Genomic DNA, 16,196 nt, shown 5'->3' on the forward strand with positions numbered 1-16,196 from the left:
TATGTGGTGATTTTATATTCATTTATTTTATCCCCCCCCCTCCCGTTTCAGGTATAAAGTGATGAAGAACTGGGGCGTTATCGGGGGGGTGGCGGCTGCCGTGGCGGCGGGGATGTACGTGCTGTGGGGTCCCATCACCGAGAGGAAGCGGCGGAGGAAAGGTAGGGAGGGCCCACCCCCCCGGGGCGTTGGAACCGCACCTGCTTCTATTTTTTTTATTATTTGTATCCGTAAATATTTTTTTTTTTCCTCGCTAAATATAAAATTTTGGTCACTGTCCTGCTTAGAAATGTGACAAATTGGAAAAAAAAATACGTATTGCACAAAGGAGTTTTGTTACTGACGCGGTGTATTAATTGCTTCAACGGACATTTTTTTTCTAAAATTGTGACTTACTAGAGATATTTTTGTGTTTTGTGTTAAGTTAATTCCCGGGAATGAACGTTTCCACATTTTGGAATGCAAATTAAACGTGTTCCTATTGAACGCTGGCACAAGAGAGGTGAAAGTCCCTCGCTAAGCAGAGTTGTACAGAAATACCTCTAATTAATCCCTGGCGACCCGGGAGTTTTCGTAACAACATACTAATTTGAGCAAAAGAGAAAGTAAGCTGCACCAAACCACCGGCGCCGCGGTGAACCCGCGGGCTCCGGTAAACCCCCACGACAAGGGCTGCCTGCACGGGGTATCAGAACCAAGAATTTACCAGTTTGTACGGTATTTTGCAGATAATCCTGAAATTTAGTGTTGCTGATAGAAATCTATTCCTATTGGGGGGGGGGGGGAGAAGAGTATTTTTCAAAGAAATTTTAGGAAGATTTTTTACAGCAGTGTAAGTCTTAGACACCACCATGTATATAAACACTTTAAAGTACGCCCTTGTACATACAAGGTCTTAGTTTTCATGGAGTGCAAGTACCAAATGAACTGAAATAATTTAATTTTAATGTCATTTTAATACCTCACACAACACTTGCTACTGAAAATAGTAAGTTTTTCCTTACTTTATGGTGTAAACTCTTACGCTTCTGTCTGCAGGGCTCGTACCCGGCCTTCTCAACTTAGGCAACACGTGTTTCATGAACTCTCTGCTGCAAGGCTTGTCTTCCTGTCCGTCCTTCATCAAGTGGCTGGAGGAATTTACAGCACAATACAAGACAGACCAGAACCAGCCTACTAAGCATCAATACTTGTCGGTCACTTTGCTGCATCTCCTGAGAGGTACTTTTAACATTTTCACGTTACGATAAACTAAGGAGAAAATATTTAGCATAAACGTTATCGTTTCTAGCATCCCTTCCCAAAGAAAGGAAGCTCATGCGGTCTTGTATTCTCTGTTTAATTTCCCTCTACTAACTTTGAACTCCTTGGCCAAGTTCAACCAACTTTCACAGAGGGGTAGAGATCCGAAAGGCATTAACTTACTGTGCTGAACCCGAACAACGCGAGGCTCAGCTGCGTGTGTCCCCAAAGCTGATTGTTTCTTGGCCAGCAGCTGAAGGGTTTCAGGTTTTGGCAATCGAGAAGCCGTGGGCAGCCAACCCAGCACACGGGCTCCGAAGAAGCCGTTTGCCAGCAGGTTGAACAAACAGAGGTAGAGGGCAACAGCGGGGCTGAAAATGTGGTTATGGAACCTGTTGCCACGGGCTTTAATGCTTTTGCTCTTCACAGAGTATTAATGGTTAAAACAATATGAATATGGACTCAGTATTATTGAAGAAATAGGAGAACTATTATCACAATTAGATGGACACTCAGAATTCTAGATCAAAGAAAAATAAGGCATTCTAAAATAATTTAAGCATTTTTCCCCAAGCTTACTGTTTTACCCAAAATATGGACTATGAAATAGGAAACTTTTTATGATGTCGGATACAAATGTCAAAGCCTCTAAAATGGATTTGGTAGCCCATTTCAGACTTGCCCCTGTGCTAAATTCCCGTATCAGTTACATCCTGTTTAAGCACTCAAAATGTTTAAGCAATTTGTTGGCTCTCCCTGGCTTTCCTCACAGGGCTTTGTTTTAAAGGAAACTCAGGATAGTCTTCATACTAAAGTTGTGCCTGTTAAGCACATACATTTAACGGATGTAAGGACGATGGGGCATTAATATTGGGGTTTCTGTGACGTGTAAACTACCGATTTTTACCCAATCCACTCGTAAAAATTTGTCTTTTCAGTCAGTGGTTCTGTTTATTCTCTCTGTATCAGTTAGTTGAAAAACCTTTAAATTTGCATATGTATTAGATGAGGAGAATGTATGCAGTCAGCCTGAGTCAGATGAGAATGGTAATTAATATACTAGTTTGATTGTCATTGTCTACCTGTCTTAATCAAGAATAACTGCTGTAATGGATTATATGACACTTAAGTAACATAAAGTCTAAAATAGACAAATTTGTGTTCTAACCATTCTTTGTGGCTCCCTCTAACTTTTTCAATGCAATGTCTCTAGCTTTATCCTGTCAAGAGGTAACAGAAGATGATGTCCTGGACGCAAGCTGCCTGTTAGAAGTTTTAAGAATGTACAGGTGGCAGATCTCATCATTTGAAGAGCAGGTGATTACAGAATTCAACTTAGACCGCCTGATACACTCCTCAGTGCTTGGATATGGAATAACAGAAAACTGAAGCTATGGCACTAATAGCCCTGAGTGTCAATGCTGAATCTTTGGTGATGTGAAAACTTTGCTTTAAAAAGTGAAGGGAGACAACCATGTGATTGGTGAATGGTGTTTTCAGTTTGCTTCGATCTTTGTCGTGGAAACCCTGTCTGCTTCAAAACCTCATACTTAATTACCTTCAGATTTGGTACAATGGAGCCAGTAATATTAAAATAGAACAGCTACAGCCCTGGATTCTCTATAGATAATGGGTCTATGTTACGCTAATGTGCCACGCTGCTTTGAGGGATGGACTCCACTAACATTGCCAAATTTAGTTACATGTAACATACAAGACTTCTAATTCATTGTCAGTATATTCAGCCCCTAAGTAAGAGCAGCTGGCCAATGACCTCCACCAATTATCTTGCTCATAAAGCATGGTTCTGTCTCTTATATTTCAGAGCCAAAGCAAACCACGTAGATTTCAAATATGCTTTTATTGAAATCAAGGAAAGCAAGCATTGTGCATTCATTTTTCTTTTTTTTTTCCTCCAAGTATTTTAGTCTCTTTGGAGTTTATATGGCCCAGAATGTTTTTAATAATGTGTGCTGTTATAAAGTTCAGCTTTTTGGCAAAACTGTAGCAGATGCACAAATGATTACTGTTAATACCTAAGGTGGGCTCTAAGCAGTAATTTTTCCTTCAATTTCCTACTGCAATGATGTAGTTGTATGTGTATCAGTACCCTTGGTGTATGTTCTGATGTCTCGTTTTCGCTTCCTCTAAGTCTTATGCCTCTATTTAATAGGATGCTCATGAGCTATTTCATGTCCTTACCTCTTCATTAGAAGATGAACGGGATCGTCAGCCACGGGTGACACATTTGTTCGATGTGCATTCGCTGGAGGTGACTTCTTTACCAATGTTATTTCAGTATTGGGAGAAGTTTCTGTAGTCTGCCTCGATTCCTAAGTGTGTCAAGTATAAAGTGTTTAGAAACTGAACATATTTTCACTATGTTTACAAAGCTGTTCTTTAGTACTCTGATAGAAATGAATCGATAAGTCAGGCAATCTAAAGAACAAAAAAATGGTTTCCGTAAACCAATGTATTTGAATTTACAGTCATCCCACTTTCATGAGGACTTTTGCATTCCTAAATCCATAGAATAGAGGGATTGAAATTACTAGCAAAGAACAGGAGTCCGTCTAAGCAGTTACTCTTATCTGTAAGAGTTGACCCATGAAAGAGGTTTGAAAACTGCAAAGTGGACGTTTATGGAATAGTCCATTTGGAGGTGAAATTTATCTTATCCTTCAGTTTAGTGGTAAACTTAGTACACATGGAAAGTTTCCACCTTTTTGTCTAAAATATATACAAAAGGCTTATAAAATCTGTTAAGCTTTTATCTCAGTACTCTGGGTCAGAGAGTTCTGCAGATTAATTATTCACTTTATTAGAAGCATTTGTCAGTTACAAATTTGTTGCGTACTAGGTTTTTTGGCCTTCCTCAAATATAAAGAGGCACTAAAACTCCCACAATTGTTCTAATGTCAGAAAAGCATATCAGGGATGAAATAAGAACATACTTAGTACTTAATGCTTTCTGAGGTGGGGTTAATGAAATCTTTTATCTTCCTCTGTAGCAGCCAGAAATAACCCAAAAGCAAATAAGCTGCAGAACAAGAGGTATGCTTTTTTCCATTCTGAAATATGAATATTCAGTCATAGTGTAGTAATTTTGTTTACTCAGAGGATAATATTAATTGATCTTTGTCTGTACTGGACTGAAATATATCTCTTCAGCCATAAAAAAAAACCCATTAATTATTTTTTCAGTGGGACAGAACATGTTTTAGAGCAGTTACTTTTGTTACTGTGGACGAAAAATGCGATGAACATGGATATAGTGAAACTGAAAGGACAATTTCAATTTTGTGTTTCAGGGTCTCTTCCCCCTGTGTCAAATCACTGGAAATCTCAGCATCCTTTTCACGGAAGGCTGACCAGCAACATGGTTTGCAAACACTGCGAACACCAGGTATGAGAATGTGTATCTCGTTGTATGTATACATGAAGAAGGATGCCCAACACTCGGAGAGTGTCATCCCCTGTTTCTGACGTAGTTGGTTTAAGCTCCAAAGCTTTGCTGGACTGACAGCTTAGACTGTTACTTTTTCAGGTACTTGTTACGAACAGTGCCGAACAAGAATGTATCACTGAAGAAAATTAAGCGTGATCCTCTTTGTGGGGATAATAGCTGCCTTATCAAACACAATAATAGCTCTCTTGTTATATTTAGTATTCAGTACCACAGCTATCGTATACTGAAAATCCACTCACATGCGTAGCGTTTTAGGACTAGCTATTCATTCAGCACGCGGTACTGAGATTGTACGTGCAAAGCCAAATAAAGTTGCAGTCTGGTTATCCAGAGTAAGGAGATGAAGATAACCTGCATAAAGACAAAATACAGAAAGTAAATCTGATCTGTAGATCAGACTGTAAGAATACATTTAGTACTTTTACTTTTCAAAACCTTGTAAACAAATGTAGGAGAGCCAGGGGCAGCTGCAGCAGAAACAGGCGAAGTAGCACCTTGTGTGTGTGTAGCGTTCCCTGGCACCTTGCTTGGGAAAGTGGCGGGGTTTGACCCTATTCCGCCAGATAATTGTGGACTGCAGAGGGCGTATGTTCATCTTTTGTGAAGTTGTTTTTTTGGTTCTTTTGGACTGTTGTAAATCTTAGCTCACTGGGTACGTGAAATACTTTCTTGCAGAGTCCTGTGAGGTATGATACCTTTGACAGTCTCTCGCTGAGTATTCCGGCAGCTGTGTGGGTATGTATCCCTCACCGACACACCAGTCTGTCCTGGTCGTCACAACTTTATCTTCACTACTGCCTTTTAAAGATGCCACAGCCTAAGCATAAATGAGTAGCTACAGTTTATTTTCTTGTCTTTTTATAAATGATCCTGTTGTGCTAATACAGTACCTTATCAATAACGTGTTGGTGCAAATTACCAGTTAGTACAACAAGCATGACTTTGTTGACACAAATAAGAGTTTTCTGTTTCTCCTAGTGGAGTATTTGGTCCTTTCTGCGTAATTTGAACAGACCAGATCGTATCCTGAGGGCTGTGTGTTTCTGGCGGTCTCAGAAGGTGACCTTCCAGTACTTTGCCTCTGTGGTAACAGTACACAAGTTACCCAATACGGCCTTTTGGATCAAGTGATTTCAAATGGAAGTTGTTTCTGTGTCTTTTTGGCTCTCTGAAAAACTCTGAACAACAAAACATTGTATATTTTTGGAGCAAAACGTGCAGGACATTTTTGAATTATAAGTGTTACTTAAAGTCTGCCAGAGATTTGTCTTTCCAGACAAGTAGCAACTACTTGCGCTCATGGAAACCTCTGACTCATACCTACAGAATACACTCCTGGACAGCTAGAATTGGGATTTGGACACATCTTCTGCTATTTGTGGTTTATCTTACACATCATTGAAGATTAAACCCTTCACACTTGGTAGTATGTAGTACTCCCTACAAGGATAGGAAGGAGTGCCTAAATTCACCGAAATGCTATAGTTCTCCTATGTAGAGGCTCAGATTGCATGAAGTGGCCCATGAAGTGCTGGAACTTTAGAGAAAAACAGTATCAGGGCCAGGAATCCATAGTTTAAAACCCCACTAAAAGAGTCGCACAGACTCTTAGAGTCTTAAGAGTCATAGCTGCTGTTCCTATCTACAGGCTGCGATGTTTTCCACGTTTAATCCAGGCTGAGAAAGAATCCCCACAGTTAGTTACTTATCAGTGTTCTATACTCAAATCCATTTAGTCAGTTTTCTCAAGAAATAAGTCTGCAATTCTCTAGTTTCTATGATAGAAATTACGAAAAATCCTTTCACAAAATTAAGTGGTATGCACCCTAAAACCTACCTAAGTAACTTTGGGTTTTTGTACTAAGGGTCGTCCCATGACGCTGGACCACTGCCTCCATCACTTCATCTCCTCTGAATCTGTAAAGGATGTTGTGTGTGACAACTGCACTAAAGTATGTCATTTTACTTTATATAACCTGCTAGCTCAGTTTTAAGCCTGCTGACAGCATTACGGCTTCAGTTCTCTACTCCTTTTTTCGTGACTTCACGAAAGCCTCTGGCCTGCCTGGGATTTCTTATATTTAAAATGGAGTTCTTATCTCACAGAATATTCTGAAGCTGTATTTATTACTAATATTACAAAAATTGCAAATATTATATTCTGTAATTGCCAGGTATTATTTAGATAATATTTGGGATAAGTTTTTTGTTCTGGCATTTTAAACAGTATTTTACAGTTGCCTGTAATTTGATGATGGCACAGAGCCAAAGTGGCTTGTTTGAAAACCGACAGAAATGACTGCACGTAAACCTGGAGACTGGGCTTGTTCTGTAAATGCTCATTTCTGCTTGATTTTGGTTGAGAATTCTGATCTATTAGGATAAGCCAACAACTCTTAAGAAAGTTCCCAGAAAACTGTAGGTGTAACTAATATATGGCGCACAGTTGTAGATAGACAATTACTGTTGTCTGCAGTGTGTAGACCTGCACTATTACGTGGAATCTGGTACAGCAAGTAATCAAATGGCTTTATTTTTTTTCCCTTTGATTTCAGATTCAGGCAGAAGGGACTCTGAACGGACAGAGCATAGAAAACCAGAGAACAACATTTTTTAAGCAACTAAAGTTAGGAAAGGTGAGGCAAGCTAACCCTCCAAATCTATTTTTAAATCCTATTATACTGTAACTGCTTTCATTGATCTCTCTGCTTGATGCCCACTTCTTGGTATTGGTACTTTAATGTTTTACTTAAAAAGTAAGCTCATTTATCAAATAGTTGTAGGCATTGAGGCCTCAATTTAGCAAAATATCAAACTCTATAGCTTAAAGAATGTGAGTATTCTACTGATACTCAGTGAAATGCTTAAATGTGACTTTGCTCAGTGGCAGTTCATATGTCTTGCATTAATTCTTGATTGCCTTGGTAAGTAAAGTGATTCATATATACTGTGTTTGTAGGAGCTTTAGCAATTGCATGTTTCAAAGAAATTAAAATGTTCTCAATACAGCTGACTTAAACAAGTGAATGTGGTGCTAAACATCAGCTGTAGCTTATAGTAGAAGCTTTTATTATTTTTTTGGTCTGTAATCACATAGTGCAGAGGACAACAGGGCACTGCTCTGTAATTAAGAGCCTCAGGTGCCATTAATAATAATATGTACTTATTGTTAGAGGTTAACCCCGGCATGACTTCAAATGTCAGATATTTATAACTACTTGACCTTTTTTCCCCTTGATACTCTCGCTGTGCAAAGCCGTTACTTATTGAGTATTAGCGAATGTCTTACAACAACTTGCTCCAACAAATTCCAATCCTCATTTCTACCTTGCAGATCAACAAGCTAGATGAGATTGACAGGGGGGCTTTTTAGGAGCACGCATGTATTTTTATTAATGTTTTTTTTTCTTCCATTTGGAGAAAGCAATTAACATCGGCTATCTATCCTACTGCCTAGTGAGTGAGCAGTAGTGGCGTTATCAGAAATCTCAGGATAGTTGTGAGTTAGTGTCATGTCTTAGGGATACTATTGCCAATAAGCTTACACACAGATATAGTAGCATATAGGGGAACAGTTCAGTGATGTATTAGTTCCTTACTCGCTAGACTTACCCATTTTGTTAGTATGCTTTTCACTTGAACAGCTGTTTTTCTTAATTAAAAATGTATTTTGACTCTCCTTTCCTATGGAACATTGCCGAAGCTCCCCCAGTGTTTGTGTATCCATCTGCAAAGACTGAGCTGGTCAAACCAAGGCACTCCTCTGAAACGTCACGAACACGTGCAGTTCAATGAGTTCCTGATTATGGACATCTACAAATACCGCATTCCTGTTCATAAATCAAATCAGAATGAGCTGAATCAGAAAAACTCCGAAGAGACAACACCTGGGACAAAGGATGGGATAGCAGTAAAACCTTCAGGTGCTTATTTTGAAAATAAAATCTATCAGGTATTTCTACTTTTCAGTGATAAAAATTCTAATCTGCAGAATGAACAGAAGAGCAGTATCTTTATTTGAATTTGTCAAAGAGGACAGGTAGAAATCCCTTTCCCAACAAGCATTAGAATCCCCTGTTCCAAGTTTACAGTTCAGTTTTGATAATTTAATTTGATCCTATTAAATATTAAAAAAAAATTACAAACAAACGAAAAAATCCCAGATAGCACAGAACTTGCGTCTTTTATGTTCAAGGGACAAAGGAATGTTGAACTTAGGAAGTCCTTGGGATTATCTTGTTAGTGATCTCTTCTAAAGCTTCAGGACAAGCATAGAGAATGCTGGGAATGGCGACTTCTTGAAAAAAATTGGAAAATCTAGCTGTAATAGGTCTGTCATTTAGGCAGCTCAGTGTTCTATTTAGTTGGGATTTTGTAAACATGGTCATGTTCATATTTGTGTCATCTAAAAACAATTACCACTGTCTTTGGATGTTACACTCCTCTGCATCTCTTAAGGAATTGTAATATGTAATGAATTAGAATAAGCAAAATACCTTCACATTCTGTGATGAAAGGTATTGCAGGAACAGAAGTACTGTTATTAGCAATACTAATAGTAGCATTTAAGTTAAATTACTGAATGTCTACTTTCTCTTGCAGATGCCGAACAGCCATCTGGTACTAAACCATTCTTCATGAATGGTGCCTGCTCCTCTTCATTTTTAATGTCCTCAGGAACGTTTCCACTTGCTGCGTTCCCTGAATGCAGGTAAGTTAGAGATTTGTACCCTATCCTGTAATTTCTGTCCCTGCAAATTATGTTTTCCTTTATTCTGTCTTTCCTATGAGGCGGCATAGTGACAGAATTTAACATCCTTTCTAGCTCCTCTGCAGAAATTTTTTGCTTTTCTCTTGGCTGATTTTTAGTGGTTGTCTTTGGCTCCGTTTCTCTCTTAGAAAAGGGAGTAGGGCATATTACAAGCAAAACTCAAAATCTCCTTTCTCTGGTTCATGGTGCAGTAAGTCATCCTTCTGAATAGCCATAACCTTATTCTTGCTGTTTTCTTCTACCCCTTCCTTTCATTTTTCCTCTTACTCTGATTTTAAAACTATTGCAAGAAAGCCAGACTTTTTTTTTTTTAAACATTATTGATTTAAGTTGCAGCTGCTATGATTCTACTTGGTAAATCAGCCTTGATGCTTCTCCTGATAATCTGCTTTCTTGGCCTTTGAGAACCTTCACTTATTTTTCATGCCAGTTAGTTCTATACCACTTCTTCTGCCATTGTGTATTTTCCCCACGTGGAAGACAACTCCCACGATCTCTGTGTGAAATAAGAAGCCTGGAAGCATTTTGTGCCAAACGTCTGTTATGAAGACAGTTGTAGAGCAAGTCCTTGAAAGCGTGTCCAGTTTTATCTGTGGGTTACCTACTGCAGTGTTACCTCTTTGCAGTTAAAACCACATTTTTCCAGAATAGCTTTTCTGTACAGTAACAGTGCTTTAAGAATAAAATACTGGCACATTGGTAGGTTTGATAGAAAACTCAATCAGTTATGCTGTACAAAATGCAGTAGCCCTCTGTAGCACCAATTTTTTAAAATAAATGGTTCAGTTTTCTCAATAATAGAATAAAGCAGGACTGCAGCGAAGACTTGGTATACTGAAAAGTAGTTGCAAGGAAGTATGTCTCTTACGGAGCTATCCGTTTCCTCTAAAAAGAAATGGCAACTGAAGACAAAGCAAGTGGGGCTGCTTCTGCTATGTGCGTGATCCACAAGAGCTGCTGACCCTCTCCTTTTTCTCCTTTGTCCTTCAGTTCCCCTGTATACCTTTACCGTCTGATGGCAGTTGTCGTTCATCATGGAGACATGCATTCTGGACACTTTGTGACTTACCGCCGCTCTCCACCTTCTCCCAAGAACCCCCTCTCTGTCAGCAGTCAGTGGCTGTGGATTTCAGATGACACTGTTCGCAGAGCCAGTTTGCAAGAAGTCCTTTCGTCTAGCGCTTACTTGCTTTTTTATGAGCGTGTTCACTCGAGGGTACAGCACCAAAGCTTGGAGTTGAGGGCTGAAGAGTGATTAAGAGAGCAGAAGGACAAAAACTGACAAAATTCCTCTAATGCGATCGACGTTGCACCTCCTGTCTGTTATGCAAATAACCCACCACAGGCCCTTTAACTTTCCCCTCCCTCTATGGCAATGGCTGGCTCCTGCTGGGAGTTGTGTTTTGTACCAAAATTACGCTACCCAAAGTTGGTCTGCTAACCTTGTGCAGTCCAAAGTGTATCTGTATTAGAGAAGCATTTATTCTGTTAGGTAGTAATTTTGTCAACATCACAGCTCTGAAACAGACATTTCAAACAGACTTCCCAAGGCTGTATTCCATATTCTGACACATATGTAAATTTTCAAAGGGAGATGCTTAATCCTACACATTTCACTGCAGACGTTTCTGAACAGGGGAGCCCCAGAAGCAGTTGATGGGAAGCTACTGTTATCAAAGGCAAGGATTTAAGAAACAAAGTGCCTTGAGCTTCTTTGAATATCTACCTTACCATTGTCTGAGTCCACTGCATGTCAGTTGCGTTCTGATAAATGTCTCAAGATGATGAGATGAACTACTAACGGAATCAGATTTCTTTTGATATCCCAGCTAAGGCATCTCTACATAACATTCACGACCCAAAAACCAACTTTCCTGTTCACGTCATTTTCTTAATATTTTAGTTCTTTATACATGATAGAAGTACTTCTGCTGATTCAAAGTGCGGTCTCCTTTTTCCGGGAGAAAATATAATTTTTTTTTTAATCTATGAAGAGCCAAGACCCTGACTTATTGCTCTGTATCTTTGGAAAATAGCTGAAATTAAGAGACAGAAGTGTTTGCTAGCAATCAGTATTGTAATTTCCTTCGTCACTATGAAGCTGTTGAATACGGTTGCTTGTAGTATTGACTACAACTTTTAATGCTGTGATTTCAAGGCTACTGTAATTGGTGTTCTAGACTTGCCCTTCCTATTTTAACGCTGAAAACTGCCATTTCTCATCAAGCATTCAGATACGTGCTGTCTGCCTTGCAGTTGAGCTCTAGAGCTTGTGCCAGTTGTGTTTGTGAGCTGAGATGTATAGCAGCCCAAGCATCCTTGTCAAGTTAGAGTGTACACAACTGAATCAGGACTGGTGGGCACTTACTTGTCTTGTGAAGCCGTATGGCCAACTGTAGAGACTGGTGTCACTGCATTAGATACAGATTGCCACATAAATAGAAGTAAGGTGTGCTTTGCTGCTCTAGATTGTTTGACACGTTAAAAAAAACAGTCCCAAACAAAGCATGGAGGGAGAAGCAGCAAAAATGCTCCTTTTGACTGCTTTGAAATTACCAGGAATAAAGTATGTAGGCTATTTTTAGTTCTTTTCTATCCTTGTAAGCTTGGAGGAGAAAAAGACTAATCCATCAGACAAGCTTTTTCAGTGTAAAACACACTAAGTTTTTGAATAGTAACAACTGTCTTAATAGTTTTTTAGGGCAACTTTGTACCTCATATATTCATATTGCTGCCCAAAGCTCACAGGCGTTCAGAGTTCCTTACCGGGAGGCTCAAAACCAGCCAAAACAGGAGTGGTAATGGATGTATATGCAAAACTATTTACACAACTCATCATTCCAGAGTATGGATCACAATTCCTGCTCCAAGTAATGCTCATAGTACATAAAATAGTCTTTATAAAAATCTACTGATGTGCTAGTTCCTGAGAAGTCTCCCTGTCTGTGCTAGGCTAGCAGTAGCATGGTTTTAACCCTTCTATTTTAAGTTACGGAAAAACAACAACAACAACAAAAAAAAAACACCCTAGAAGGATGCAAAATGCCAAAAACACCCTGGCCATTGAACTAAGACGGACTTGCAGAAGGTGAAAGCCCTCTGTTCTGGGCAGCACGGGTGTGCAGGAGCTCTATAAAGCAGTGCTGGGTGTCATCTAAGGAAAAACATCACGCAAAGCATCTAGCTCCAGCAGGTCTACCATTTGTACCTCAGAACTTCAAAACATTTCCACTGCCAGCAATGTATATTCTGCAATACCTATTCTCAATGGGATCTGTTTAGAATCTTTGACTGAGTTTTTGAGAAGTTCATCTGAACAGGTCACTTTGTTTAGAAAGCAGTAATGCTGGAGGTGGGTCAGAACATACGCACACAATGGATTAAATCTTAAATTTGTCAGCTTGTAACAGGGACATAAAGCCACATTCCTGCAAGCTTGCATGTTCAATATATTTTTCTTTTGCATAGAGCTGCTTTCCAACAGGGGCTAGTTTGATGAGAATGAAAGCACAGTCACTGTACGACACTGATAAACTGCTCAATTTCACTCTGCTGCCAATTTACTCTGAAAGCTTCCTCAAGGACTATAGAGATGAGGGTCGAGTAGTCAGCATTTGTTCTAGCTTTCACTGTTAGGAAGGAGTAGACAGTCTTGGCTTAACCCTCAGTGTGAGGAAGGAAGCAAAGTGTCAGCACCTGGGTTCTGGTCCCGAGCTGTGCTAGATACTCCCAGCCTGCTGTGAGCATCAAAGGCCTCTGCGGGTGTTTGCTGCCCAACCCTTGCCTTTTGAAGTCACTGGGCTCTGCAAAAGCATATGAAGCTCATCAAATGCTGTTACAAGCTTTCATAGTAGAAAAGGTGTTAATAAAATGTAAAAGGTTAAAAAAAAACATCAGGTAAGCCTCCAAGATGACATCTCTGTGTTTGGATTATTCTTGTCTTATTTTGTGCATTATTTAAAAAATTACGATGTTGTTGTCAAACCACTGCACTGCTGTTTGAAGTTACGTTTTCACTTCAGGGTATTTTTGTAACTGTACAGTAGCAATAAAAGAACAAACTTATTAGAAAAAAGTAGCTGTTCATGTGTGGCTATGTCTTGAAACAAAGACCAGTCTGTAGGCCAAACCACATTCGATATATCTGATAGAGGCAGCACTCACATTCTCTGGTTAAGCAGCATTCACGGAGGAGCAATTCATGCTATATATAGCACTTTCTGGTAGCGGCAGAGGGTGGGAAGTACCAACTCCAAATTGTCTAAACAGACATAGCCCTAATGGACTTACTCTTGAAGGACAGAACCCATCGCTAACTCAGAAGCTTCTAGCCTGGTTACACAGGGACCAGGTCAGAGCCTCACTCACTACTTACCATTGCTCGATTCCTCAACACCTGTCGGTGACTTCGCATGGTCTTTCCTCCTTTCAGCATGACTCGCAGCCAGCATGGAAGGTGATGGCTTTCAGGTGGTCAGAATGGAATCCCTAGGGATGATTATTTAGAAAAACAGACGCTCTCAGAAGTTATAGCCTTTCATGCTGCCTTGTCTCTGTAAATGGTCCAACCCAGTCTCTCCCCAAAAGGTCTGTCTTACGCTCTCTGGTTTCTGTACAAAGGACCGAAGGAAGAAGATGCCCTCACTCCGTGCAGCAGCACTGCATGCTTCCTCCTGCCCCACCATGCCACTGACCAAAAGTACCCAGAAACCCACATAAACAGAGGAGGTAGAGCAGCAGAGGAATATAAGCAGGCAAAAGTCGCAGTGACTGTAAAACGTGCAGACAGCAATGTTGCACTCGCTATATTCATATCTTAGCGCTCCTCTTTTTCATGTCAGTCTCGTTTGTATTTTATTTAAAAAAACAAACGAGCAAACCATAGCTCATTGACAGAGCATACAAGAAAGTGTCATGTGTTGAACAGTGTGAGCTTCCAGGCTCACTCTAAATGATTACATCTTTTACTTTATAGTATTTATAAACTGTTTCACTGATATCTGAAGGATATAGAGCGTTTTTGATCTTTTTGGAAAACTGGCTAGATTAAGATCAGTTGAGAACAAACTTCCTCCTGAACAAAACAAGGGTATTACTCATTTAAAATATGTATCAGCAGGACTACAGTAACTTTTCACAGAGAGAAAGCATTCTTGGCATTTAAGATCAGTAGTCGCAGCCTTTATTAGCAAGTTACCAAGTACACTATCTCCTCTCCTAGTTTAATTTGCTCCTCTGGCACCTTGGATCATCAAAGACAGTGTCTGAATGAGAGACTGACGGTTATGTCAGGGAAGAAAGCTCCTATTTTCAGCGTCAAAAGACCAGGTGCTTGATTGCTGTATATTTCACTTCTTGGCTATAGTCATCACTTTCCGAAATGTGAGGTTGATTCTTGGGGCAAGTACTCTCTTGCGGGTGGGCAGGCTGTGGTACCAATACACATTGGTGGGGTACTTCATCATTAGCAGGCTGCCATGGGCTAGCTGCAGTTTGATGGGCTTAATGTGGCGCGTTGCATTTTTCCCTCTGGAATCACAGTGCCTGAAAACAAAGTCCCTGCAAGCTCCAAAGGACACAGACGCAATAGGGCTGCGTGGAACCAGTTCTCTCTCATCATCTCGATGTTCACCCATGTGGTCCTCACCATCTTTATATCTGTACACAGAAGAGATTAATTAGTTCTTCCGCCAATTCAATTAAATGAATGTAAAACAACTTGTCGATGATCTGTCACTAGCGTTGCACAAGCAAATTTTCATTTGAACAAGTTGCTTGATGCAATCAGAAATCAGACATACCTGTTAATAAGAACAAAATTGAAAGTATGTCCTGTGTCCAAAGCGATGCGGTCTCTGATACGGTTGAGAACTGGGATCCATGGCTTAGGCGAAAAGGTAACGCCCGAGTAAGTGTATGTTAACTCAGGGTCTCCATAGGTTACCTGCTTCCTTGGAATGTCATGCCATTTGCCAAACACATGCAACTTCGTCATTTCACCTGTTTAAACAAGAGATGAGAAGGATCAAAACCAACTCCGTATTACCTCTGCAATTCACAGTTTCAACAATCTCCTTGATTTGGAGCTCCTGTGAATCTCCAGTGGGACAACAGAAATGAGGATGCTGATGACAACCCAAAAGCTGTTATCCGTGGGCAAGTGTTTCTGTCTCAGCAAAGTACCTGGGCTGGTGGGAGCTGTCCCTGCCCATGGCAGGGGGGTTGGAACACGATGATCTTCAAGGTCCCTTCCAACCTAAACCATCCTATGATTCTACTTAACTCTCAAGTCTGACACTGCTTTACTACCCCCCTTGAACGTGATGAATAGCAGGAGCACCCCCATCATATTCTGTTGTTGAATTAACGTGACTGGGGATATCTCATATACTACACCTACCGACAACCTCCTGTCACCCTTCCAAGACTATCCCTGTTCTTTGCAAAGATGAAAACACGAATGAAACTGCTCGGCACGCGCTTCAAGCTACGCAAAACCCACCCGGTGGGATCAGACCCGTTGTTTGCCATTTCACTCGGCAGGGCCAGGCGACGCAAACACCAGGCGCCTGCAGAAACCTCTCCACTACCCACCAGCTCTGCCCGGGCCACAGCAATCACCCCGGGACTCCTCTGGGGCGGCCCGGGCCGGGAAACACCTCCCCGGGGGTGATTGGGGGGGGGAGGGGGGAGATGGAAGCCGACCCCCGCTTC

General features: G+C 40.5%; 3 protein-coding genes across 4 annotated transcripts in view; 2 read left to right on the forward strand and 1 right to left on the reverse strand.

The window, feature by feature from the left end:
- The first annotated feature begins 58 nt into the window (after nucleotides 1-58).
- On the forward strand, nucleotides 59-11,061 carry USP30 (ubiquitin specific peptidase 30). Of its 2 annotated transcripts, none has more exons than XM_009880315.1 (12): nucleotides 59-161; nucleotides 1,039-1,221; nucleotides 2,456-2,559; nucleotides 3,416-3,514; nucleotides 4,254-4,296; nucleotides 4,554-4,648; nucleotides 5,387-5,446; nucleotides 6,577-6,663; nucleotides 7,267-7,347; nucleotides 8,415-8,634; nucleotides 9,314-9,422; nucleotides 10,473-11,061. In XM_009880315.1, the coding sequence occupies exons 1-12, from the start codon at nucleotides 62-64 to the stop codon at nucleotides 10,735-10,737; spliced, it is 1,446 nt and encodes a 481-aa protein (XP_009878617.1). In that variant the 5' UTR covers nucleotides 59-61; the 3' UTR covers nucleotides 10,738-11,061. The 2 variants fall into 2 exon arrangements, with proteins under 2 accessions (XP_009878617.1, XP_009878618.1); XM_009880316.1 differs by having other exon boundaries at nucleotides 8,415-8,621; nucleotides 9,325-9,422.
- A 2,887-nt stretch (nucleotides 11,062-13,948) lies between these two features.
- Nucleotides 13,949-15,477, reverse strand: ALKBH2 (alkB, alkylation repair homolog 2 (E. coli)). Its single transcript, XM_009880317.1, has 3 exons — nucleotides 15,284-15,477; nucleotides 14,835-15,140; nucleotides 13,949-13,970 (listed from the first exon to the last, which is right to left on the reverse strand). The coding sequence occupies exons 1-3, from the start codon at nucleotides 15,475-15,477 to the stop codon at nucleotides 13,949-13,951; spliced, it is 522 nt and encodes a 173-aa protein (XP_009878619.1).
- Nucleotides 15,478-15,930: 453 nt separating this feature from the next.
- The window catches only part of UNG (uracil-DNA glycosylase), a 4,177-nt gene continuing 3,911 nt past the window's right edge, over nucleotides 15,931-16,196 (forward strand). The window contains exon 1 of the mRNA XM_009880375.1: nucleotides 15,931-15,987. Coding sequence (XP_009878677.1) covers nucleotides 15,931-15,987 — 57 coding nt within the window. The remainder of the gene's footprint in view (nucleotides 15,988-16,196) is intronic.

Source organism: Charadrius vociferus, unplaced genomic scaffold (assembly GCF_000708025.1).
Source record: "Charadrius vociferus isolate BGI_N301 unplaced genomic scaffold, ASM70802v2 scaffold332, whole genome shotgun sequence".
Taxonomy (NCBI): Eukaryota; Metazoa; Chordata; class Aves; order Charadriiformes; family Charadriidae; genus Charadrius; species Charadrius vociferus.

Coding starts and splice junctions, on each gene's coding strand:
- ALKBH2 (XM_009880317.1), bottom strand. CDS start 15,477: ATGACGAAGTTGCATGTGTTTGGCAAATGGCATGACATTCCAAGGAAG. Junction 15,141..15,283: donor AATTTTGTTCTTATTAACAG/GTATGTCTGATT, acceptor TTCTGTGTACAG/ATATAAAGATGGTGAGGACC. Junction 13,971..14,834: donor GTGATGACTATAGCCAAGAA/GTGAAATATACA, acceptor AATCATCCCTAG/GGATTCCATTCTGACCACCT.
- USP30 (XM_009880315.1), top strand. CDS start 62: ATGAAGAACTGGGGCGTTATCGGGGGGGTGGCGGCTGCCGTGGCGGCG. Junction 6,664..7,266: donor TGTGTGACAACTGCACTAAA/GTATGTCATTTT, acceptor CTTTGATTTCAG/ATTCAGGCAGAAGGGACTCT. Junction 8,635..9,313: donor GATAGCAGTAAAACCTTCAG/GTGCTTATTTTG, acceptor TTTCTCTTGCAG/ATGCCGAACAGCCATCTGGT.